General features: G+C 49.1%; 5 protein-coding genes and 1 long non-coding RNA gene across 7 annotated transcripts; 3 read left to right on the top strand and 3 right to left on the bottom strand.

Annotated features, from left to right (window-relative positions):
* Positions 1 to 1,658: 1,658 nt before the first annotated feature.
* fam168b (family with sequence similarity 168 member B) lies at positions 1,659 to 6,061 on the bottom strand. 2 transcript variants are annotated; one of them, XM_057012286.1, is made up of 7 exons: positions 5,865 to 6,061; positions 4,279 to 4,363; positions 4,117 to 4,200; positions 3,749 to 3,891; positions 3,476 to 3,674; positions 3,271 to 3,395; positions 1,659 to 3,134 (listed from the first exon to the last, which is right to left on the bottom strand). In XM_057012286.1, exons 2-6 carry the CDS (start codon positions 4,346 to 4,348, stop codon positions 3,283 to 3,285), a joined length of 609 nt encoding a protein of 202 aa, XP_056868266.1. In that variant the 5' UTR covers positions 4,349 to 4,363; positions 5,865 to 6,061; the 3' UTR covers positions 1,659 to 3,134; positions 3,271 to 3,282. The 2 variants fall into 2 exon arrangements, with proteins under 2 accessions (XP_056868266.1, XP_056868267.1); XM_057012287.1 differs by lacking the exon at positions 5,865 to 6,061 and adding an exon at positions 5,682 to 5,840.
* Positions 6,062 to 6,213: 152 nt separating this feature from the next.
* fbxo45 (F-box protein 45) lies at positions 6,214 to 8,769 on the top strand. Its single transcript, XM_057012263.1, has 3 exons — positions 6,214 to 6,875; positions 7,392 to 7,748; positions 7,841 to 8,769. The coding sequence occupies exons 1-3, from the start codon at positions 6,549 to 6,551 to the stop codon at positions 8,024 to 8,026; spliced, it is 870 nt and encodes a 289-aa protein (XP_056868243.1). The 5' UTR covers positions 6,214 to 6,548; the 3' UTR covers positions 8,027 to 8,769.
* Positions 8,770 to 10,890: 2,121 nt separating this feature from the next.
* On the top strand, positions 10,891 to 14,427 carry nrros (negative regulator of reactive oxygen species). Its single transcript, XM_057012174.1, has 3 exons — positions 10,891 to 11,421; positions 11,999 to 12,104; positions 12,430 to 14,427. Exons 2-3 carry the CDS (start codon positions 12,012 to 12,014, stop codon positions 14,374 to 14,376), a joined length of 2,040 nt encoding a protein of 679 aa, XP_056868154.1. The 5' UTR covers positions 10,891 to 11,421; positions 11,999 to 12,011; the 3' UTR covers positions 14,377 to 14,427.
* Positions 14,428 to 16,523: 2,096 nt separating this feature from the next.
* LOC130513541 (uncharacterized) lies at positions 16,524 to 17,001 on the top strand. The gene is made up of 2 exons (XR_008946739.1): positions 16,524 to 16,652; positions 16,775 to 17,001. It is a non-coding gene; the product is annotated as an uncharacterized LOC130513541 (long non-coding RNA).
* sh3glb1a (SH3-domain GRB2-like endophilin B1a) lies at positions 16,675 to 21,339 on the bottom strand. The gene is made up of 9 exons (XM_057012251.1): positions 21,139 to 21,339; positions 20,599 to 20,740; positions 20,242 to 20,370; positions 19,898 to 20,031; positions 19,606 to 19,698; positions 18,258 to 18,347; positions 17,988 to 18,088; positions 17,661 to 17,886; positions 16,675 to 17,579 (listed from the first exon to the last, which is right to left on the bottom strand). The coding sequence occupies exons 1-9, from the start codon at positions 21,199 to 21,201 to the stop codon at positions 17,472 to 17,474; spliced, it is 1,086 nt and encodes a 361-aa protein (XP_056868231.1). The 5' UTR covers positions 21,202 to 21,339; the 3' UTR covers positions 16,675 to 17,471.
* Positions 21,340 to 21,473: 134 nt separating this feature from the next.
* LOC130513489 (serine/threonine-protein kinase pim-1-like) lies at positions 21,474 to 25,504 on the bottom strand. Its single transcript, XM_057012270.1, has 8 exons — positions 25,240 to 25,504; positions 24,812 to 25,039; positions 24,223 to 24,317; positions 24,095 to 24,142; positions 23,784 to 23,996; positions 23,488 to 23,668; positions 23,237 to 23,407; positions 21,474 to 23,152 (listed from the first exon to the last, which is right to left on the bottom strand). The coding sequence occupies exons 3-8, from the start codon at positions 24,289 to 24,291 to the stop codon at positions 23,028 to 23,030; spliced, it is 807 nt and encodes a 268-aa protein (XP_056868250.1). The 5' UTR covers positions 24,292 to 24,317; positions 24,812 to 25,039; positions 25,240 to 25,504; the 3' UTR covers positions 21,474 to 23,027.
* Between the last annotated feature and the right edge of the window lie 21 nt (positions 25,505 to 25,525).

Raw genomic sequence — 25,525 nt, 5'->3', positions numbered from 1 at the left:
ATAGCGGAAGGAACTAAAGAATGTCCTGAAAAAGTGTGTTTGAGGGGAGAAAAGCCCGACGACGCTCAAGCTAGCAGGTTGATTCATTCAACAAGGACTCGTCGGGGGTTTTATTGGCTCTGGTTGGTGTCGTTCAGCTGAAGCCAAGGACAAATAAACGAGATGCAAATGTGTGAAGGCCCCACGGACATCTGTGATGTGGCAGGTTACCTGCTGTTGCCCAAGAAAATGTACGATTTCCGTCCTCAAAAACGACCCCTCGCACAAATGTGGAACCAATAAAATGATGCCCAATCAGGCGTAAACGTGTTATAACTGTGTTATTAGGGCAGCGTTGGCAGGGCAGAGGCAGAGGGGGCAGCGCCTGCAACAAAGTGACCTTTTGTGTGACCATGTCTGTTGAAATGTCCCGCAGCAGCCTGTGGGGCAATCTGTGGGTCCGGGACTGCAACATCCCCGCAGAGTGAAGAAAGACGGTATTTCAACTTATCCCCAAGTTACCCAACAGCACGCCACCACAGCTCGACTGAGGCCGCCGCAGTCCCACGACTGCTCTTCTGCCTCTTCTGGGGGGGAACCGTCCTTAAAAGACGACCCAAAAGAAACAAGCAGGACAGTTAACCGACCCATGCAGAGCGCGCGGTGGAGCCACGTTTCTGCTAACGGTCGAGGCCCCTCTGAGCCCCCTCACAGGTGCGTGAGTGTCTCCACTGGAACGGACCCTGACAGCGCCACCAGGTGGACGTCAGCGGTCACCATAGACTGACAGCAGGAGCCTGTCTCCTGGTTTAAGAACGTCTAGAGTCCACAGCTTCACTATCTCCACCTGTGGGGGACTGGTCTGAGTCCAGCAGGGTTCTGGTGGTTCTGGAAGCTGCAACGTCCTCCTGGACGGAAGACGTGCGTGCTGTGAGGAAGATGGCGTGTGCATCTGTCCTTCCACTCTTTCTGTCCTGTCTCACCATCTCGTCCCAGCAGATGGTCCCGCTCCGGGTCTCTTCCTCTTAAGAAGATTTTGTTCCCACTGCTCTGACTCGGGGGTCTGGCTGGAGATATTGAACTGTTTTTAATCTCAAATTAACACACTTGACCCTAATACTGTTATATAAGATCATTTTAGACCAGGCATGGGCAAACTAAGGCCCGGGGGCCACACGCGGCCCGTTAAACGTTTTAATCCGGCCCGCCCAACTTGAAAAATTAAATGAATAAACCTTGTTAATGTTATATTTTCACTGCAATTCTGGTGTTTTCCCACTAGAAAAAAGACAGTCAGGAGGAGAGTGATGGTGATATCCTGAAGGATAACAGAACTTTCAGTGCTTTAAAATAGAAATGGTTAATTTTTTTTAAAAAGGCACATTTTATTCATCTGATTTTAAGTGTTTTAAGACTCATTCCAAAGTCAGATATTTTGTTGTAATGCTTCTCTTCATTTTCATTTGAAATTAAAGCACATGTTTTCTCCATATCCCAAGATGTGTATTTTTTCTCCAATGAGGTTACCAAAGCACTCCATCCATCCATCTGGTCCTGGTCCGGCCCCTTTGTCAAATGTTAGAACCCATTGTGGCCCATGAATCAAAATGTTTGCCCACCCCTGTTTTAGACGGTCCAGGGGGTGTTTAGGTGGGGAAAAAAAGGGCTTAGGCGTCATATTTCTCATGTTAATCATTTATTTAGAGTCAAAAAGGAAAAAACATGTACGTTCAAGCTTTAAGTTCATCACTCCCACAACCGCCCCCTTAAAGACAAAAAAAAAGGACAGATCTCTCGTATTTCTTTTTATTTTTGGTCTTTAAGAATACAAAACAAGAACCAAAGTCACAAAAATAACATTTACAAAACAGATTATTGAACAGAGGTGACTGAGGCAACATAGAAAAGCATGTCTGAAACGGTGATATCGGAGAGTTAGCCTGAACGTTGAGGTAAAACAGCCAGCAAATGTAAAACGGCGGGTATCTGTACAGACTGTTTTCCTTTAGTGCCTTGCTTCAGAAGTGCCGCTCAGAAATGGAGTTTAACAACGTCGGGTTTTCCTATCACGTCCACAGTTTGCAGTGAGGATGCAAAGCTAAGAATCGTTGCATTAGTGTGAGATATCGGTCAGATGTGCTAGGCTTGTAGAGCTATATGGCACCTTTTTTACTGTTCTTATGAGTACAAACAATCTCTCTCTCTCAATTACACACACACACGCACCCACACACACACACTCTGGTCCTTCTCATTCACCCTCTTAATGGGTGCAAATGCTTTCTGCCTCCCCGGTGAGAACACTTCTGCTTCAAACAAAGAGAAGATGATTCAGGTGGGAAACACTCACTCCCAAATCATTTGACAAAGAAACAAACTAAAAACACTGAGGATGATTTAGTGCTGGAATGGCCGTCAGCCCCAAATCCAACCTTATCCTAAAAATAGAGAATGGTAAGACGAGACGCCGCATCGCCGAGGGGAGGAATAAAACCCGGGCGCCGCTTAGCAAACACGGCAGAGGAAAGAGTCGTTTGCTCTGCAATCGCGTGTGTAGGTGTGTTTTTGCATGAACGAGCGGTTCTCGTCTTATTTAGCATGTAAGACTCGGTCACTGGTGACTCAGCGTTGCAGTTATTACTTTTTTAGCTCCTTTGGATGTGTGCCGCTTGTTGATTTTGCATCTGTCACAGCAGGTAGACTGAGCGAGCGTTACTTCATATATCTATATACACATGCATCCGACATGTACTACATGTTTGTAGTCCCCCGATTTAAAAACGAAACACAAAAAAACCCCTCCCTTTTCACCACTTTAGAGTCGAAGCTAGAAAAACCTGCATGGAGGTTCACAAAAAGTAGTTCTGCATGGAGGCTCTGTCGACTGATACGAGATATGTAGCAGGTTGAGATGGTGCTGGCGCTGGGTGTGACATGGAATGCAGCCTGATTCCATTAAAGGGTTGGGGGGGTGGGTGGGGGGGTCATGGGGATGGGCCTATTCTTCACCCTTTTCTATCCAAAGGGGCCTCTTTCTATGTTGGGTTTTAGTTTCACATTATGCTGGAAGAAGAGTAACTGTTGCGGACGCTGGCAGCGCAGGTCGTCACCCACAGCAAAAACACTGCAGGAGAGTGTGAATGCATATCTGCCACCTGCAGAGAGAACAACAGGGTTCACACACACACACACACACACACACGAACTGTCAGGTTTTGAATGCTAACGCTAATGCTAAGGCCGTCTCAGCAACAATAAGACTGGGAACAGAACCCATCACTTTATACTTACACTCCCCTCCCTTCACCACTGCGGGGGCACGTAGCTGTAGCTGGGCGTGCCGGGGGGGCGATATGTGGGCATAGTCACTTGGTGGGGGGTGACGGACGCTGGTGAAGGGGTCGTCAGCAAGGTTCCTGTGAGACGGAGAACAAGCTCTAAACATCCTGCTTTAAAACACGCGGTTTAAAAGAAGAAGGAAGCCAGCGGTGCTCACCGGCCGACATGGCCATGGTGGTGCCAGCTACCATCCCCATGGCAACGCCGTTGTGGCGAGTGGGGGGGATATGCGGGGCATACATGGCGGCAGGCATCCCGTTTGGCTGGACCACGGTTGTGTGATGGATAACATGAGGCGGCGCCGCATACAGAGGCTGTGTGTAGTAGGTGCCCTGCTGTTGTGACGGTATTAACGCCTGGAGGACAGAGGAGGACAGAGGAGTTAGCGTTAGCGCTGAAGACTGGACTCGCGGGGGATAAGAGCGCTGACCTGTGCGTAAGGGTTCTGTTGGTGGTAGGTGCTCCTGACCGGGTAGACGGCGGCAGGGTAGGGGTTAGGGGAGGAGGAAAAGGGAGGGACGGTCCCCGTGTTTGGAGAGCAGGACATTTTGAAGGGGGTGCCCGGAGCATAGCCTGGAGACAGGAGGACATCAGTTAGAGCCCAAAAGCAACCATCACCTTTCTGCTTCCTCTTTAAACTATTGTGAAATTCACACTTTTTCCAACAAAGTCTGGCAGAGGATTGAAAAGAGGAACTCTTGGAGGGACAGAGAGAAGATTATTCTGTTACGCTTTTGCCCGTTCAGTTCCAAAATAACTGTTATTTCGGTGATGACGGGACAGTTTGAGGACGCTCACCGCTGGGGAAGGCCTGGTTTGCTCCTGCATAGACGCCAGGAGTGTACGGCGGAGCTGCTGCAGCGTAGCCGACTGGGAATCCAGCTGAAAGCACCACAAGAAAGACAAATGATCAATTTTAGGGTCATTCCATAAAGGGACCGACTCAAAAGTAGAGCGTACCTGGGTAGCCTAAACCCTTAGTGTTGGTGAACGGGACCCCTGATGACGCAGGGCTGTATATGGGATTCATGGTGGCCTACAGAAGCTGCAAGGACACAAAAACAGACGGGAAGGTCATACTGAATACGAGAGACACATGGACGAGGCCATTGTCCACAGGGGCCTCCTGCACGTATGGTTAGACGCTAACGCCACAGAGTTAGAATATAGCAACTGAATGCACAAAACATTCTTGTTTCCTTTTACAGGTGACTTTATTGAAATACGAGTGTTTTAGCACGTCCGCACGGTCTCACTGTTGAAGCTCCTTCAGGCGTTGACGTGATTTTTATCCAAAATGTAATTTTTCCATTTGATATTGTGTTTGGTGAATAATATTAATATCCAATTACGGCAAAAGGGTTTTTATCAAATATTTCCCAGGAGCTACAACAACACACACAAAAAAATAGCTGAATTGAACATAATACCCAAAATGATTTTTTTTTAAATTGCTGCTAGAAATAAAGTGATGTTCGGATAAATAACGTTTCATTTGAATGCTTTCTGAGAAAATGAAGACAATTTTAACCATTGTAAAAGTGTTTAAGGAATCCCCTGATAATCCTGGCACAGTAATATAAAGTGCATTACAGTTTCACGGCGTTATTAATGTTTAAAACACTTATTATTATTATTATTTAGAATATTAAATAATATATCTGGTCCAGCGCCGCTCGAGGCTGCCCCCTAGTGGCCACCACCAGACAATAACCCACTTTACTCATCTGCCCCGATTTTAGAAAATATAAATAAATCATAAATGCAATCCTCTGGTAGATATTGGGACATAAATACGAATTACTTTACAGATGATTCACAGGATGAGATTCTCCAGCAATTACCATACAGGTCGTAGAATTAATTCTTTACACGTCTAATTATTATTATTTTTTAATCTATTTAAATTGGAATAACGGGAATTTACATTGGATCCATCTCCCGAAATGAGATTATAATTCAAAGGAGGGCAGCAATGATGCCATTGTAACCATCGTCATCACCAAGGCATAAAACGGGGGCGAATAAAAGAAATCGAATAACTTGACGTTTTGATTTTTCCCCCACTCGCGTTTTAGTCTCGCTCTCCATCTTCTCGGCACGTCTTGTCCGTTTGCGTCCAATTTTTCTTGCACGGTGGCTTAAACGTGATTTTTTAGTGGCGCTGCGTGCAAAATAAAGATGGCAACCGTAACCTCAACGGGAGGAATTTGAAAGGTGAGCGTGAAGGCAGCAGCGGGCTTTGTTATCTGATCAGGAGCTAGCTTAGCTGGCCAGCACCGCTGCTTACACAACCCGAGGGGAGCCGAGCGTGCACGTCACCTCTGGCTGCCTCGGATGCTAACCACTGACCCGCTAATCACCTGTCTGACCGCGGAATAGCGCTGGACCGTCCCAAGACAGCAGCCAGATGGGGACAGCTTGTCAACAGGCCGCATAACGAAGGAGGCAGGCAGCCGGCCGGACAGCTGCAGTGACGCCGAACCGTCAAGGCTCCGGACGGTCAGACGGTGTTCCGATCGGCACCCTGAGCGCCAGAAACTTACCGTTGAGTGTTTAATGGCGTGTTCGTCCCGTTCCGCGATCTTCTGGTGGAAAAGGGAATAAAGATAGCTGCTGTTTTGCTACCAGATGCTTTGCTGAACTCTTTTGAGCTGCGCGCGTCACTTCCGTGTACGGTCACGTGGTCCGTACGGTTGCTCCGCAGAACACTTTAAAAATGGCATTTTTATTTTCAGAATTGTCCCTCGGATGTGTTTTAAACACACGGTCGCTAAACGTTTCATCGCCACGATATAATAATTAATATCCAGATATTAGTAGGAATCTTATGAATCTTCCGTGAGGTCATTATTGTGTGCGCTCTGGTCCTTACAGGAACTAAAATGTATTAAAGATTTCCCGGCGCTCTCTTTTATCCAACACAACATAAGTACCACAGTTACACCTTTTTAATGAGGCGATAATATAACCAACCCACCCACTAATTATCGACGCGTTTCCGTGGAGATAAAAATAATAAGAGTTTTGCTCTTCGAGGACCTTGACGCATCATTTTCATTCAGCCATTGCACTGAGGCGTAAGTCCACACTGTTGTGATTTCTACGCGGCCGTTTAAGTGATTCTGCGGGCGAAATGTTAACATTTACCCAGCACTAGGACTCGCTCTGCGGTGCTAAGTGAACCTGTTTGCCCCCCCCCGCCGTCGTCGGTGTACAACAGGAGCATAATGTCTGCAGCGGCCGGCGGAGCAGCAGGCTCCCCTTGCCTGGGCGCAGCAGCGGGAGCCAGTTGTAGCTCTGCCGGGTCTTTCTACGCTGCTGTCACTGGAGGAGGCGCTGGCGTGGCCGGGAGGTTGCCAGCTCGGGTTCTTGAGCATATTTTCTCCTATTTGGAGTTGGTTGACTTAATGCGCTGTGCGTTAGTCTGCTGGCATTGGAACACTATTCTGGCGGATGAAAACAGCGAGGTGTGGCGCAGCCTCTGCACCCGGAGCCTCAGCGAAGAGGCTCTGCGGTCTGACATTCTGTGCAACCTTCCCACCTACAGGGGAAAGGTAGGTTCACCAGCGTGCAGCTGGGTTATTCACTGTCTCCGCATGAAAAGCACCATCTCAAGTCTCACTGCTTCTTGGCGTTAGGGTTAGGCTGATATCATGGTAGCCTAGCCGAGTAGGGCTGAGCAAAACATCCTTAATATTAAACGCACAGTTGGTAGAAACTTTAAATCCTACTTGATGGAGTTACATTTTTATATTTCATAGTTTCACAATCTGTTTCCTCCAAAGTTTTGGCTGCTGCGAGAAATTTAGGTTTTGGACTACAAGAAAATCCTACTGGTCTTGGATATTGGTGACTCCAGCCTACTGTAGCAGTGGTGCAGATCATATCTGGATGAGCCCACCAGGAAAATACTTACTGGTCATTTGTTAGTTTTTGTTATTTGTTTTAATAAGTCAGGAAATCCAAGTTGAAGTCAATATTTTCTGTATGGAGAAGCACTGATGCTGTAAAAACACTTGTTCCTTATTCTGATTGTACGTAAATTGTCCCTCCCGCGTCCTCTCCTGTAGCTGAAGGCCTTCCAGCACGGTTTGAGCTCCATAGACTGCTCTCGCAACGTTTACGTGAAGAAGAACGGCTTCACCCTGCACCGCAACCCCATCGCCCAGAGCACGGACGGCGCACGCGGCAAAATAGGCTTCTCGGAAGGGAGACACGCGTGGGAGATCTGGTGGGAAGGTCCTCTGGGGACGGTGGCGGTGATAGGCATCGCCACCAAGCGGGCGCCCATGCAGTGCCAGGGATACGTGGCCCTGCTCGGCAGCGACGACCAGAGCTGGGGCTGGAACCTGGTGGACAACAACCTGCTCCACAACGGAGAGGTCAACGGCAACTACCCACAGTGCAACAATGCCCCAAAGTACCAGGTAGGAGCTGCCTCCAGAGTTGCCCTGCTCCCCCGCAGCTGAGGCGGCGCTTTAAGGCCTGGTTTAACGCCTCCACCTGTGTTTGTCTGCAGATCGGCGAGCGGATACGAGTCATTCTAGACATGGACGACAAGACACTGGCGTTTGAGAGGGGCTTTGAGTTTCTCGGCGTAGCGTTTCGTGGACTGCCCAAAGCCTGCCTCTTCCCCGCCGTGTCTGCGGTGTACGGCAACACCGAGGTCACCATGGTGTACCTGGGAAAGCCTCTGGATGGATAGAAGCATCCGGAGGGAGACTGTCGCACCACGAGTGGGAGCCAGTTCATGACAGCAGGGACAGTTTGTCACTCAGTCATTTCTTCCATGCAGAATTCACACACACACACACACACATACACCAAGAACAGCCGGCATTTCTGCCACACCTCCACCTGAGGAGACTGGACAAACTGCAGGGGACGACAGAATGGACGTGGAACGTGTCCATTTGTACCGTTAAGCTGCTGGACTTTTTTAATTTACAGGATAGGTAAACCTTATTTATTTGCATGCACATCTGGACAACCGTGCAGGAGTGTTTTGTTTTTTTATGGCTTCTTTAACGAGGCCAAAACGATCCAAAGTGTGGCAAATACTTTGAGACAGGACACAACATCTGGTAAATAAAGGTTAGTCTTGGAAGTCGGGAATGGAATCGGCTGGTTTGCAGATCACCTGAGTCGTTGTCATGGTTATATCCCAAACCAATGTGAGCCAATCTTATGTGTTGCTGGACGTGTTCGTGTACAGTCATGCATGCACGGATGCACCAATACTGGACACATGGAGAATCACATCTGCCATTCAATATCTATCCAATACTAGGGGAATTTATACCATTTTAATGTATGTACTTTTTAATGTGCTACCGTAGTATTACACACTATTTATTATTTTGTGGTTTTATCTATGGTACTAGAGTTATTGTATGATTCTATGGTCTAAAAATAAATTTACATGGTGCCACAGTTAGTTTAAAACGACACGTTTGTCTGATTTTTCCAGGACTGGGCGCTTCCTTGCTGTATTGACATCAAACATTAGTTCTGTCTAATGACCTCGGACCACACCTGCTTTATCCATACTACAGGAGCCCAGAATGGACAAACTTGTCGCCCTTGAATGCAGGCGTTAGTCGTTAACTATGTTCACTTCAGCACTGTGAACATTTGATCTCTGTTTCGTTTTAAAAATATATCTTCAGCAATAATCCTGCGGACCAGAAGAGGCGAGTTCTCTGATAAGCTGGATGGTGAAACTGTGATGTATTGTCACTTAGATGCCCCGACGGAAATCTGTTTAGTCCTGAAAAACTGATATCCAGAACCAAAGTCAGCATCTCAGAATGAAGCTATTTGTAAGTTATGATTTTCAGTTTTGAAACTTTATGTACGTTCACCTATGATCGAGGTAAAGCAGCGACGACTGTAGTCTACGATCCAATTTAAAAAAAATCTGTTGCATAGTTCAATGTCTCATGTAGGAGGATAAACAAATGAAGAGCATCGCTTTCTGCCCGTGGACACGGTTCGCACGTCTATAATTGCCTGCTGATGCTTCGGGCGGAGCAGCTCCTGAAGCGGGCCAACGCCGGCAGCCTCAGTCCTCCAGGAGGTCGAGTACCAGAGCGATAAAGGACAACTGACACGTGTTTGTTCGAAGCTACAGTTCTGTGGACCAGTCAATCCAAAGAGCAATAAATCGTTGTTCCACTAGAGGGCGGTATTATTCCGCACACGGGCTCTGTTGCCTAATGCGCCCTCATATCTCGAGGATCTCCAGCTCACACTGAAGACGTGTTTTATCGTCCTCCAGGTTTGGAACCAGAAAAAAAGACGTGTGCTGAAATTCTACGTCTATCCTCATTGTATTTGCACTTCGGGATATGAGCTCTGTACATAATTTTTAATTTCTGTATATACTGTATAATGTACAGAGTAATGTACATAACATAAGAGTCTTTTTCTTTTTTTCTTTTAGTACTATGCTGTATTGTACACCACGGGCTACCGCTGTAACGTGTAATCTCCCCGATGTGGGGTCAATAAAGTTTTTTTTATCCTTATCCTTTACGCACCCCCAGCTCGTGGGCCCCTAGTCCCACCTCCCCCGGTCTCTCCAGAAATAGAAGGCTCATTTTCCTATCCGAACGTGTCTTAATTTACACTGACGTCCTGAACATAACAGCAGTGTGAACGTGGAGGCGTCTGTCTGTCTGTCTGTCTGTCTGTCTGTCTGTCTGTCTGTCTGTCTGTCTGTCTCTCGGTCTGTCTCTCGGTCGGTCGGTCTCTCTGTCGGTGGGTCGGTCGGTCGGTCTCTCTGTCGGTCTCTCTGTCGGTTTCTCTGTCGGTCGGTCGGTCGGTCGGTCTGCATTAAACTGGCCTCCATGCTGTGGCTTCATGATGATGTCAGGACAAATGTTTGACATTTTTTATTTGAACTTGCTGAATGACTCACGAAGGATGTAGAAAAGGCCTTCCTTCTGTCTCTCTCTGCCGCCTTCAGATGAAACTCAGCCAACCTCCAAAGAACTGATAGGAATCAGCAGATCCACACAGATCGTTAACTGGGTACCCGCACAAAATGGTACCTCGAGGGGAGGTCAAAGGTCAGCTCCTGCAGCCAGATTCATCTTTAATGTTATTGGCTATTTCTCTTAACGGCACTCGTGAGAGTGTGACTGAAAGGACGAGCGAAAGGACGAGCAGAAAAGGGCCACAAATAGAGTCCAGCTCCTCCTGGTTTCACCCGTTTGTAGGATCTGAGCAACAAGCTGCACCTCGGAACCAGTTTCCACTCAATCCGGATGTGTCTGCACACAAATATGGCTTCTGCTGTTAAAAACGCTGACATTTCTGTAACGTCAGCAGCCGTGTGGGCCCCCCTGTTTCAGACTGACTCTTGTCTAAATGACCCTTTAAGCCCTCCGTTCCTCCCTGAAGATTTGAACCAAAACAGTAAAACCCTCCCTGAAAACCTCGTTTCAGAGCAGATTAAGAAGTGAGAAGCTGGAGACGTCCGAGGCAAAAACAGGAAGGAATCGTGACCAAATCAGCTCTTGAAGAACTTCCTGATTCCCAGTTCCCCATGAGTGACTGCAAGGGAGCGAAGCTTCACCAGCCTGAGATCCAGCCCAGAAGATCCAGCCGGCGAAGTCCACAACTGCAGCAGCTCAGGAACCGTTCACTGCGGGTGTGACGTGTTCTCACTCCTCTGTTTGTGTGTTTGGTGCTGCTAAAGGGAGGCCAAACATCAGGCAGGAAGGGTGTGTGTGATGAGTGGTTTCCTCTCTAGAAGGCTGACTGATCAGAAGGGTAGAAGGTGCGAAGGGCGTGCTCTTATTGGGTCTCTGCGGTAGCTGTCGCGCTACCCAACCATAGCCGGCTTGTGATGGGGGGGGCTTCTGCTGTTGCACTTGTGAACCTCCTTCTGCAGCTCGTCCATGTGACTCGGCTTCCGTTGGCTGCCTGTTTCCGCGCATAGTAAGAAGAGCCACTGGCGTTTTCAGTCAGAGCGGCAGGAAGGCAGTAGAGCATCGCAGCCCAGCGCTCGCTCTGCTACGCTCAGCCAGCGCTATGGTCGGGGGCTCAACCGTCAGTGGCTTTGGAACTCCAAACCAGCACCAAACCAGCAGTGTAAGTACACGCGCGCTCCTGCCGTGCACAGACAGGTAGCGCCACAGCCTGCCGCGCTGGAGGGGAAGGTTAAACGAGCTTTAGTGTGCAGGAGAGGGCATCTGTAAGATGGGAGCGAAACTGAAGTCGGCCTTGATGTGTTTTCACAGTTCGCTCTGCCAGGCGGGAGGTTACCATCGGGGCACAGAGAGAAATAGAGTGTTCTTAGCAAAACTGCATCTGGATGTACAGTTTATTTCCTTTTGTAGAGCTACAAAGTTGCTCTGATGTGTGAGTGATGAGAGAGAAAGAGGCGAGTTCAGCTAATCCGATGAAAGATGGTGAGAAAGTCCCTGTGAATTCAAGCGAGCCAGTGGCCGAATTCAGCCAAACAGCGCGGTTTGTGTCCCAACTGCAGATATTCGAGTAAAAAACCAACAAGTGAACTCTGCCGGGGTGCAGGTTTGATTTGATGATGATAGAAGACGTTGTTGGCGGCTGCATGTGAAGGCGTTTGTGACCACCTGACCGTCCTGTGGAACCAGGCCAGCGTTCCCAGGCCAGCGTTCCCAGTCTGACTCTTTCTGTCTCCCACCAGTGAGGATGAGAAGATGCCAGCCTCCGGCCTCGCTCCCGTCCTGCTTGGCTTTTTGTTAACATGGACGCCGGCCTGGAGTCACCCGCAACACAGCCAGTGCCGCCTGGTGAGATACACACGCACCTGTTTTTGATCACGACCACCCAGATTACGTCGTGTTTGAATCGATCTTTTTGCTCCCGACACACTCGGCTCACGTTCTACAGACGTTTGTTCTACTGCTTTGAATTATTCATTTAGGGAGACGACGTGGGAGCAATAATTTAGCTGTAATTTAGTGCTAAATTAGCCCAAACGTGTGCTTAGTTCTGCGGTTATTTAAGGATAAACCAGCGACGGAGGTATTTTTGCTGGTGGCTAAGCTAAAGTTGAGGTTTGAACTCACCATTTTGTAGCCCAAATGTGAAATAAAGTTTTGTCTTTCCTTGTAGGTACAAAGGTCGGCTAATTGCAACAACGGGACGCTCACGTCTGTGCCAGCGTGGTTGCCAGGCAACATAAAAGAACTCCAGCTCAACTACAACCGCATTCAAACACTACAGGACAACTCTTTCAGCTACCCCTCGCTAATCAGCCTAAGTTTAGCTTGTAATCACTTAGAGAAGCTGCAATCAAACACTTTCCGAGACTCTAAACTGATAGAAAGTCTCAATTTAGCAAGTAACAACCTTTATATGAGCTACCAGGAAAGCAGCGATGCATTAAAGACTGTACCCAGACTCAGACTTCTGGACCTTTCAGAGAATTTGCTTGATGAAGACATGGCCGCCACTCTTCTCCAAAATCTGACATCCCTGGAGTACCTCAACCTCTCCGGAAACCTCTTGATGAGGCTGGACGAGTCGTCCTTCAGAGACCTTCATCAGCTCAAAGAACTCGACCTGCAGAGGAACATCATGTTCGAGATCGAGAGGGCCTTCGACGGCACCCTCCAGCTCCAGAGGCTCAACCTGGCCTTCAACTCTCTCCCCTGTTTGTACGACTTCCACTTGACGCAGCTGGTTGTCCTCAACGCCAGCTACAACGCCATCGAGTGGTTCATCTCCAGACAGGACCTGAACACCACTTTCCAGCTGGAGACGCTCGATCTGTCCCACAACAATCTCTTCTTCTTCCCTTTCTTGCCCAGCCGCAGCCACTTGCGCAACCTATATTTATCCCACAACGGCATCAGATTTTACAACTACTTGGCGGCCAACGCCACTGCGACCAATCTGACCACGACCGTCGACTTTTACAACGTGAACGAGCACACGGACAATATCACGGTCCAGCTGTGGGACGAGAGCCTTCACGGGGACGTCGCCTCTGTGGAGACGTTGGATCTAAAAGGAAACCAGGTGGACTATTTCCCCCAGGGGTTCCTCCAGAAGATGCCAGCTCTGCACAGGCTCCACGTGCGCACCAACTGCCTGGAAACCCTGAATCTGACCTTAGAGCAGATCTCCAGCAGCTTGTACGAGTTGGACATCAGCAACAACCGGCTGAACCAGCTCCACGCAGACGAGGCCACGCTGTCCTCCCTCGGCAACCTGACGTACCTGAATCTGAGCCTCAATCACCTCCGGTGGTGGCCGGCGGCATTTTTCTCGCATTTGCCGAGTCTCAGATCCGTTGATCTGAGCTTTAACGGCGTGGACATTTGCCTCCCCGAGGAGGCTAACGTCAGCATGGACACTTTGTCCACGTGTGTGGACTGGACAGACGTGGCATCGCTGCGGCAGCTCTACCTTAGAGGATGTGACCTCAAGGTCGTTCCGTCGTCCGCGTTCAGCGGAATACCGCTCACACACTTGGAGATGTCCGACAATCCCGGGCTCGTCGTCCAGGAGTCCATGCAAAGTCTCCCGAGGACGTTGCAACATCTAGGCTTAGGGAACACTCACACCCGGGACCTGGACTTCTCCAGTCTGAAAAGTTTAACCTTTTTAAACATCTCAAGCAATGCCATCGCCCACCTTCCCCCCTCACTCGTGGATCTGGACCTGAAGGTGCTGGATTTGAGGGACAACAGGCTCTCGGCTCTTCCCTCCGATCAGGCCAACGCGTTGGCCACGAAGCTGCAGATGATTTTCCTCACGGGAAATCCGTTCAACTGCTGCCAGATCGAATGGCTGGAGGCCTTTGAACCGGTCAGCCTGGTGGGACGATCGGAGCTGGAATGTGTTGATCACTTCCTATGGACGCACAGAGTGGACCGCCCGGACTTGTTTATGTGTTCGGAGGAGGGCGGGGAATCGATCTTCTGGTATATTTTGCTTTTTGTGCCCATCTGTCTGTCATTTGTGGGCATTTTGCTGATTGTCCTCCAAACATTCAGGCCTAAAATGCCACAAGACGCGATCAAGAAGAAGTGGCTGAAGCCGGCGTCCTACTGACGCAGCAGGAAATCACTTTTGGAAATAAAACCATTACCAAAACCGACCAAAGCGCTCTCATTTTGACAGAAAATTCCGTTTTTCTCTTCAGTTTAAAACCAAAAGCCACCCCCCTCCCCTCCCCGTGGCGTTTGCGTGCGTGCGTGCGTGCGTGTGTGAACATATGCAGAAGTACTGTGACACAAACTGTAGCTATAACCAGGAGAGGAAATATGAAATTTCCTGTTTTGCTAAGATGTGCAGAACTGCCCAGATGTGAGGGGGGGGGGGGGGGGGGGGTGAGATTTCCTCCCCCTGCTTCACACGCACGATCTGACGTAACGCTCACGCTTGATCGGCCGCTCCGAGCGACGCGCACAGCTGCCGCTACTACTGTCCGTCAACCCCCCCTTTCATGACTACGAGGCTCCAGGTGCGAGGGTGGAGGCGTGCACGCCGCTCCTCGGGGGAGGGAGAGCTGCTCGAGGAGCGAGTGCAGCGCTGGAAACCAGAGAGAAACCAAATTACCACAGCGGTAGCGCGCGGGGTCACGGCGGTTGCGAGCTAAAAAAAAAAGAAAGAAGAGGACTCGGGCCGCATCGGAGGCCTGTGGAGACGCACCGCGACGTCATCGAACGGTGCCGCCGCGCCCCGTCACGCAGAGCGGCGGAAGAAAGCCGCGTCGGGTGTCAGGAATAAAAGCCACGGTTTCTATGGCAACGGGCGGTGTGAACTCCAAAAAAAAACAAAAAAAAAAACAACTCCTGACCAGCGACATCCCGACTGTTAGGAAAGAGATTGCACCACAGGGTTTGAGGCTTGCGAAACAGACCAAGAGGGATTTTTATCTGCTTACTGGGCAGAAACGTGTGTGAGTGTGTGTGTGTGTGTGTGTGTGTGTGTGGGTTACACATACGTAAACTACAGTCATTGTTCCCTAAATTGCATCATGACTCCATCATCAGCTCAGTTATTAACACGTCTCCTCTCCAAACTCGTGACGGGGGGTTACAGTCACATGAGCGGGGCCCATTGATGGGTCAGGGTTCAGGTCATGAGGGTCAGGATCGTCGCACAAAGGCACCGGGAGCTGGAACGCTCCGGGCGGATCACGACGTTCCCTCTGCCAACAACATTCAAGACGGCTCCACTTATTCTATTAGCTCACCGTGGAATTTATCTCTAATTTTAACCCTTTTGAGGCCTTTAGAATTGAATTTTTACCAGTTGGCTAGACAGCAGCCTGGTTGTGAGCTATTATTGTGTGGAAGACCTACAAACCTTTTCCTACAGCAGAGTTGGCTTCTCTGCCCTTCTGTTTCTTTCGCATGTGGCTGGCGATACGACTCGTGTGCGATAAGTGAAACTGTGAACCGTTGAAAGAGGAAATGTTTCTGCTTGGCCACGTTGAGGCTCATCTGAAGTGTGAAGTGTCGGTTCAACAGGCCAAACACTCCTTTTGTTATTTTTAGATTAAAAGGCATAAAAAAAGGACATTTAAAAAAAATTCCAGTCGGGTTTGCTGTTTCTTTTCTGAGTTTTTTTTACCTCCCTTAAAGGTCAAAGGTCAACGCACGGGTATTGTCCACAGATATTGTCCACAGACGTCCAGCATGATGTCAGGCGGCGGTTTAGGAAGTCAGGAGGGAGTTTATAGAAGTGCGTTTCCTGCGAACTCTTCCTGATCCCAGCGCTGCTCCGGATCAGCCTTCAGAACAAAAGCTGTGAGCTTTCGCTCCTCTTCGAGCAGGTTTCAGCTGGATTTTAAAAATGTAAGACATTACTGTCTTTTCTGCGTCTGTGATGCACAGCTGCAAATATAGGAAGCTTTGGAATTGTGAAATCTGGGGGGTGGGGGTGGGGGTGTGAGTCAGGGAATACTGAAAAACAGAGCATCAACCTTTGCGGTTCCAAACTCAGCTTAGAATGCCTCATTAACATGAAGGATTGACAACAGGAGCTGTTATAAAGCTCGATTATATGACCCCCATCCCCACACACACACGCGCACGCACGCACACACACAGTTAAGAACAAAAACCAACATTGGGTTAAATTTAAAGTTAATTCTCTGGCGCCCCCCGGCGGCCGCAGCAGGAATCGCAGCCGGGCGCGACATAAATCAAAAACAGCTTCACGTTGGCAATTGATTTTATTTGAATGCATCATATTATGTGATCCTCGTACAAACGTTGGCCATTTTTATCAGCAACCCATTAAACAAGATGCAGCTGCGTAGCAATTAAGTTTAATCTCCCGGTACAAAGCGAGACCAATTAGTGGAGCTGAAATGCAAGGTTGACAATATTCTCACTCTCATTTTCTACCGCTTGTTCCTCCACTGAGGGTCGCGGGGGGGCTGGAGCCTATCCCAGCTCAATGGGCGGAGGCAGGGTACACCCTGGATTGGTCGCCAGAGGTTGACAATATTCTACTGGTAAACCAACACCATACATAATAAAAATCTCACATTCTATTTCATAAAGATGTGCTTGTTTTAAACTTCCCAATAACTCAGGAATCTTAGGGTTCATTCAGAGGAGACTTTTAGTCTCAATACTGCTGGCGGAGCCACCACGGAGACGGACTGAAGAGGCACTTGATCACTTAATCTGCCACATTAAATCATCAGAACTACTGGAATAAGGCCGTTTACTCATTTTCCAGAGATTTTTGGGAAAAAAGCTCACACACAGTAAATAATCTACTGTTTATAAAACAACAAGACACTTTTGATGAGGAGGGGCGTCTAACTGCTACGGGAGTGTAAAAATGATCAAATAAGACTCGGGAAGGATCAGAATCACTCTCCACTTCAGCCTGAAGTGCACTTTGTCCATTTGAATGTACTTGAAAGGGTTTCAGTCACCATCAAAGGGAAAGGACATAAACATAGAGGTTTAGGATCGGGGGGGGGGGGGGGGGGGTCAGGCACACGGTGCACATTTGCATGGCTACACGCAGAAGTGGCTTTAGGGGGCGTGCAGCTGCACTCAAAGACATCGGTGCGGAACCCTGGTTCTGTGAGGGAACGGGCCGAGCGGAGGCGAAGGAACGAGGCCCGTCACTGCAACACGATATAAATATGACATCACGAGGGGGGTGGGGGGGGGGCCTCAGTTAAGCAGCTCCAGGTAAGTGATGGGAACTTTGCCCTTCTGGTTGCCCCTCTCTCCCATCAGCCAGTCAGAATCCATGCCGGGGACGCTGCTGACTGTGATCACCTGTGAAGGCAGACACGGCGTTGATGCGGTTACCGGCTCGCGTTGCCCCCCCCCCCCACAAACGTTCGGCGGCACGCTCACCTCGTCGGCCAGCAGCGACAGCTCGCTGCTGCTGGCGGCGTCGTAGTCGTAAAGCACGCGGGCTCGGCGGCTGGCGCTGGAGCCGCGCAGCTCGTTGAACCCGCCCGACGCCGTGGAGCGGCCGCCCGCGCTGGGCAGGGAGGCCGACACCGGGAGGGTGGGCGCCGAAGCGCTGGCCCCCCCGGACGCCGCCGACTGGTTATTGTTGGTGAAGGACGACGGGAAACTGTTGGGAGGAGGGGGAATGAATGACAGCGTTGACGTCGGACTCAAATCACACATGTCAGAGGCAGCATTGATCATGGGGTGGGGGTGGGGGGCGGTCACCTGCCCAGCTGCTTCTGCAGGTCCACCATGTACTGGTAGCACTGGGCGTAGTAGGTCGTCTGGGCCTCCACCAAGTCATTCAGACAGCGCAGATGGTGAGCCTGGACACACACGAGCAGGAGCGCGTTTCTAAATAAACACGGTCTAATGACGAGGCAGGAATGCTACATGTTGCTATGCAGACGGTAGCGGCGCACGTGGAGACAGAGCGCGCGCACGTTCTGTCGTCCAAGAGCGAAAGCAGCAGCTGGACTCAGCTGCATCACGTACGTGCGTGCTGCTGATGCCCTCCAACAGCAGACGGGTGATCTCTGCCTGCCGGTCAAACTCACTCTGGGTCATCCGCAGCTCCTGCTCCGCCTGAGGACACACACACACGCACACACACACACACACGGTGTTCAGATGTACCAGCGCGCTGCTGCAACACTTGCAACGGTAGAGTCGATGCAAACAAACACACAAACGTCAACACCTTTGACAGAATCTTAGGCCAAACCGGAAAGTGAAACCAAAAGTTGAGTTGTGGGTCAGAAAAAGAAGGGCGGGAAACCACAAAACAAGACTCAACAAGCACAGAGGAGGGAACGTGACAGGACGCGGCGGCAACACGTGCACACGGCCTTCCTGGCCTCCTCCTCATATTGACCCAGAGGAGCCGATATGAGAGCTGCTGGGACAATGGCGACAGAGACTCATGAACAGATGGCGTGGAGCCGAGGCCGGCGGGGGACAAAGGCCCTCGCTGTCCCCGTCTCTGTCCAGCTGACACTGGGAGGTGTGGACGTCCTCTAAGGAGAACCGGTGAGCGGTGGGTGAGATGGAGGCACAGACAACAGCAGCTTTTTACACTGATCCTGGGCGGTTGGGCTTTGTGTCCGTGTGTGTGTGTGTGTGTGTGTGAGATGGCTCCAACATTCCACTCACCTCCGTCACTTCCTCTGCGCACATCTGCTGCCTTGCATTTTAAAAACAGTGACAGTCGTTAGAGCTGCTGGTGTCACAGTAGAAACGTCTGTCTGTCTATCTACCTGTCTGTCTGCCTGTCTGTCTACCTGTCTGCCTGTCTATCTGCCTGTCTATCTGTCTGTCCGTCCGTCATGTTTAGAGGTCCTGGAGCGTTCAGCTCACTGCTGACAGCAGGCGTTTGTTCAGAGGTTCACATATTAGTTCACGACCAAACAGGCCTCCCATTGAGCCAAGCAACTAGCAGATCAACGCCAAGGCGTAAACATGGCGTGAACACGTCCTGAAAACATCTTTGCTGGGACACGAGCCCGAATCTGGGCAGGAACGTCACGACAGAGTCCAAAGACTGACGGCTGGAGGGCCTTAATGCTGATCCTCAGCCTATGAAACAGTAGAGACATTAAATAGGAGGCTGCAGCAGGAACCTCCAGAAAGGGGAAGGAAACAAGCGTCCCAGAGTCATGTGACTTTAAGCTTAATGTTGTGTAATCGGGTTTGTCAGTCACGGCCTGTGTGGCTTAGGATGGGGGACAGCAGGACACGCCCAAAAAGAACTGCAGCTGGAGGAACGCGCTGCTAAAACAGCCACCAAACCCTTGATGTAAGCTAGCCCCCCGAGCCGAGGGTCGAGGGGCGAGGGCACACTTACGGCAGCTCTGGCGTCAGCCATCCGGGCTTTCTTTAGTCGGGTTTTGGCCGCATCCAAGTCCAAACGCTTGACCTGCAGCAGTTTCCGCTCTTTCTGCACAGAGAAGGACAGGTTCATCGCACCAGCACAACATTATTGCCGCTACGCTCGGCGGGCGAGCGCCGCCCCCGCGCTAAGACGAGGTCCTTCCACTCGTAATGAACCTCTCGAACCGGGGACGTAAACGCCCGTGGAGACGGTGACCCGTCGGAGGCCCCATAAGTGCAACCGTGTTCCAACACGAGTGTCTCACCAGGATGGTTTTGAAGTCGCCCTCTAGGAAGTTTCTGAAAGGCGTCAGGAAGTTGATGGCGGCGCCGTGGATGAACTCCCGCTCGGCGCCGCCGATCTGCTTCTCCGTCTCGCCACATTTCATCAGCGCGTTGCCTGAAATGTTTACAGGAGAGCAGAGGAGGTATTAAAGGAGACTTTAGGAGTGTTTTGGCATCAGATGAGTGCAAATGATTGTTAATCTGTGGGGAATTCTCACACAACACATCACAACAGAACAAGGAAGATGTTCTCTTCCAGCCTCCAGTGATAAGCATTAACATAAAGAAGCTAAAATGCTTCAGACGTCTTCAGCGTTTCGCCCACCGTAGGCAGTTCCGGGACCAAATTCACTTCCCGAGTCGATCATGGTCTGGCCGAGCAACTCGTGGTTGTTCATCCGCGTCGGGGCTTTTTTCTCCAGCTTCTCGTACACAAATTCCTCAAGCCGGACATCTGCAACGAGAAAATTGAATTACAGTCATGGGACTACAGTGAGCCCAACCCCAGGCAGACGCACGCCACACCTTAGGAGACCCACACCGTTTCTGGTTCCATTAGTTTCACGTTACTGAACCACAGCAACACGTGCGACCGCTCTGCAGGTCATCTGTGTGTGTGTGGACACAGATGTGTGACTGTAATGTGGCAGCAGTGTGTGACACACAAGGAGCGGGTTCTCACTTGGGTTTGGCTGCAGCAGGACTTCAGTCTGCTTCATGATGCGTTCTGTCCAGAGTTTGGTGTTCTCAGCCCGGACCAACAGGTTCTCCAGATGGGCATCCAACTCTGTCTTTTCAGCCTGGCCAAACTTCTCTTCGGTGAACTGAAAACGAAACCAACCAACTAAAAACGTGCACACTGTCTTCAGAAGGGGGTGTAGAACATACCTGTCAATAACGAGACATCTGCAACATGCACGGACTAGTTATTAAATATTGGGTGGTTATTTACAGTTTACGGAAGCCTGCTCCAATGGTTCTGCTAACCAAACCGCCTCCGGGCTCAGAACGTTTAAAACACTTATTTAGTAAAATCGCTGTTTTTATGAAGATATTGTCTGCTTTCTGATAAAAGAAAAGGCCGGCAAGCTAATAAAGGTCCACAATAAAGAGCCACTGACGCGTCTATACTTTAGCAAGCAAGCTAACGCTAGCCGGCTGGCTAGGCTACCAGCAAACGTTTGATGTCACCAACTTTCAGGACCTAAGTGGCCAAACTTACTTGAACTGCGCGGCTCAGGAAAGTACCGGCGTCTGCGGCTAGCCGCTTAACATTAAAATCCATGGTGAAGGGCAACGAGCAATCAATTAAAACAACACCGCTACGGTCCGAGTCAAAGCACCATCCCGATAGAAAATGTCATTCGGGCAACTTTTGTCGGAGTTCCACCCAGCTGACGAGCCTGACAAAGATCGTATACACGGCGAGATGGCTCACGCTTCCGGACCCCACAGCTGTTAAACTCACGCGCATGCGCACAGTGACGGCCTGTGAAGAATAGTAATTAATCATCACCAGAATTGACTTTTTTTTTTTTTTTTTTGTATTTGAATCCTGGGGAAAATGGGGAAAACAACACTAATTAAATTATAAAAAATAAACTAAATAGCTGAATTCTGCATGGTTGAACATGTAGCCTGGCTGCAGCCTCTTCTCACATTACTGTACAAATAACACACATGTGAATTAAACTAAATATTATCTCTAACACAGTGTTTTAGTCCACTCATCTCTTGTGCAGCAGCAGCAGAGCAACACCCGTTCCCTCATAATGACACTCATGGAAGCTCTGTATATGGGATTGAGGCACTGAGGAGACACACTGACACATCTGGCATGATCTTTCCAGACCATCTACTAAACCTTAGGGAAGTGGAAAAACAGCGAGAGGCTTCAGGTCTGGATGTAATTATGGCATAAAGAGGCAGCTACCTGCTGAGTGGGAGGAAGTCGAGAACTCAAACAACTTCCTCTACTGTCACACTGTCAGCAGAAACCTTTTCACTCAATCACTCCAAGGTTCCAGCACATCCATGCAGCCTCCCTCAAGTCTCACCAGACGGCCAGAAGGTCACGTGATCATTTCACGTACGGATTAGAAATACGCTGCAATCAGCCAGAACATCCGCTTAGGGTTAGGGTTAGGGTTAGGGTTAGGGTTATGTTTCACACCACAGCCATAATACATGAAGTGCAACAGGACAGCCAAGCCAGGGCATATTTAACTCCAAAAGAATGTTTTTGAGACAGCTGTGACAGTTTCAGGTTGTTCCTTTCGCTTGATTCATGAGAACTGTTGAGGATTGTTACGTTTAAGGGGAGTGAGCTACCGGATACTCATCAGAAAGGGTTCAAACATCACTGGCAGCAGGCTGTCCTCCCCTTTAAACCAGTGTTGTGGTAAACACTGGAGGCCTCTGGCTGCCACATCTCAAGCCGCTGATGTCTTCACTGACTTTACTTCTTGGTTAGTAGTCATTTTTTAGCATAATTTGTGTAAAGTTGTAAGATTTTGTCCAGTCCTTCCACATGACTGTCAGCTCCTCTTAGGCTATTGTGTGATGGTATCTCCTGGTCATGACCTAGCTTGGAGATTCTACATGTATTAGTCAGTGGGAGTCTACAGGAGTGCTGCAGTGGTGTTTATCACGGTGACCTGTGACAGATTCTTCCAGCTCAGTTTGTAATCAAGGAAGCGAGCTGGAACAAAGATGTGTTTCTCAAGGTGCTCCCTCCCCGTGATACCCTCTACGGTAGACGTTATATAATACACTAAACCTCCAAACTCCTTGGTGTCAGCAAAATGGTTAAGGGGCCCGTTGACGGTTACCCGTGGGGGTGGTTAAGCTAGGCTATGAAGCAATGGGTGGTGTTGACCTGCTTGATCCACAGGTCAGTCTGCCATTATTCCCCTGAATTCACGTGAACGGGTATTCAATGAAAATCGGCAAATCGATTTTAGCTGACTTCAAAGTGGCTAAACCTTTTTCGTGCAACACACCATGTTTAAGGTTGAAAAGTTAGATTTCAAGTGTGATTTACTAACTTCATGAATTATTTCTAAGAGCGCAAGTTCACAACAGGAGATACACAAATGTGATACTGTTCAATCAGTTCCCAAACAATGAGAAGATGCTAGTTTTTTGATTCAACCACGGGTGAAACTGCAGCTCTTCCAGTGTCTTTCGCTCCATGGGAAATATCTTCAAACACCCGTCCAGGAAGTCTAAACACTCTGAAGAAAGAAAGACGGTTACACAAGAAGAATGATAGAGGTCAGAGTTTAGGATTTTAAAAAATGTTAGCTTTCGTGTCCTACCTGCAGACAGATATTTGTTCATGAGCATCTTATTTAGAAGGAAAGGAATGGTGGAAAAGTCTTCATCGTGGAGCATTTCAAACAGGACCACGCCCAGCTGCCACACTGTCGTAGGGCCGGCCCTGTATCTACCCCGTGAATTATACTCTGGGGGCACATGCTGGGGTGTTCCTGTAGGTTAGGACACAGGTGAGGCTCATACAGTCAGCAGGTTAATGAGGAAAAAACCAGCCCGAGGGGGAAGGTCTTACCCTGGAAGACGCGATACACCGATCGCTTGGTGTAGAAGCATCCCACACCGAAATCAATCACCCAGATTTGCGGCTCCTCCGAGTTGGTTTTAATCAGGATGTTTTCAAGCTTCAAATCTCGGTGAAAGATGCCCTTATTATCAATGAATTTAACTTCAACTATCAACTGTTTCATGATGGCCTGAGAAAGGAGCAAGAAGATCTGGGGGTTGGTGCCTGTTTGACTTGCACTCGTTCGTGTCCAGTTTTAAAAAGACATGTACACGTGAACATACACGTATATTCCAGGAGCTTACTTTAGCCTGGTCCTCCCCTAAGATATGTTTGCTTCTGTATCTGCAGTAGCGAAAGAGGTCGACGCTGGGCACGGGCCTCTCCAGCACCAGGATCACTTGATTGAAAAGGTCGTACCAGTCCAGCAGCTGCACATGAGCAGCAGATCCCGCCTTCTTCAATGTGAGCTTTAGCATGAGGGCTACTTCTGTAGGAATTCGATTTCCATCTCGGTCCTGAGAGTTTCACGACAAAATAGAGTTAAAAAAAAGAGAGAATCTGATTTTCCTGAAGCTGTGAGAGTAGATCTGTGCACAGACAAGACCGTCGTTACCCTGAGTTTGGAGTAGATGTTCCTTTGAGGGATGTGTTTGATAGCAACCTGCGAAGAGGGCAGTTTTATTAATGCGTGTGTGTGTGTGTGTGTGTGTGTGTGTGTGTGTTGGACAGAGAGGGACTCACAGGTAAATTATCTTTTATGCGAGAGCCTGCAAACACATCTCCAAATCCTCCACGGCCGATCATATACATCTCTTTGTACTTGGACTGGAACACAGCTGAACACACAACACAACTCAACTGCATTTATAAGACACTTTGCTACACACAGTGCTGCACATGAATAAAAAACACAATAAAACACTGCCGGGTTAAAAAGCCAAAGAAAAGAAGTGAGTTTTCAAGCATTTAAATATGGGGTGAGTCAGCCAGGCCTGTAGGGGGAGCTGATTGCACAAGTTTTGAAAAACTACCATTTGAAAACAATCTTAAATTGAATTCCAAAGTGAACAGGAAGCTAGTGGAGTGATGCTAAACCTGGAGACATGCGCTCCCGTCTCATGGTACCAGACCTGACCTTTAGGAACACAAATATTTGACTGTCGTCTGCATAAAAATGGAACTGTTTTAGTTCTGGGGGCAACAGGTGCAGGGAGAAGAGAAGGAGCTATAGGATAGAACCTTGAGGAACTCCACATGTGATTGAAACAGTCAGCAGGTGTACGGTTGATTTCCACAATAAAACGGAAACCAAATCCCTTGGATTACCGACCTGTTCGGATTGCTCTCAGTTTCTGTTTATCGCTGTTGCTGAGGATCTTCCTTTTCTTTCTTCTCTGTCCATATGTGCTCGTCTTCCTCCCAGCGCTCCTTCCTGGTTTTTCTTCAAATTCTTGCCTAGTTGCAGACGGTCTCTCAGTTCTTGATCCCCGATGCCAAGACAATGGAAACGGGGTCGGCCTCCGTTTAACATGTCTTAACTCTTGTGTTGAGATCCTGTCTACAAAAGGAGAAAAACGCCGATGGGTTATTTCAGGACCGTTGCGTGAGACAGACAACCACCAGTCTGGCTGTAGCTAACAAAACATCCTAGCGTGCTCTCGGAGACCGGGTGTGTTTGTGTCGCATTGCTTAATACCGCCAATAGCTGGTTTCATTTCAACACCACGCAGTTGCGAGGGACTCCTTTGATGGACTGACCTTGATCACTGTCCGAAAAAAGCCCCTTTTTTGCCTGGCTTACGTCTTTGAAGAGGTTTTTCCTTTTACGAGGCCTTAAGTTATAGGTTGAGAGCGGTCTCCTGTCAGTGTCCCCGGTGACATTGTCAAATTGCACAAGCTTTTGTTTGGCTTGTGTTTTGGCTGCAAATTGGGGAAAAAGTGATTTTCATTGGAGCCTTGTGAACCAGACACACATACAGCAATCAAGCCCTTCAAATCTGTTAGCCCACTGTTGTAATAATGCTAATCAACTTTCAGGATCTCT

This window comes from Takifugu flavidus, chromosome 17 (genome assembly GCF_003711565.1).
Source record: "Takifugu flavidus isolate HTHZ2018 chromosome 17, ASM371156v2, whole genome shotgun sequence".
Taxonomy (NCBI): Eukaryota; Metazoa; Chordata; class Actinopteri; order Tetraodontiformes; family Tetraodontidae; genus Takifugu; species Takifugu flavidus.
Note: the sequence above shows the minus strand (reverse complement) of the source record. Positions and strands in the feature narration are given on the sequence as shown.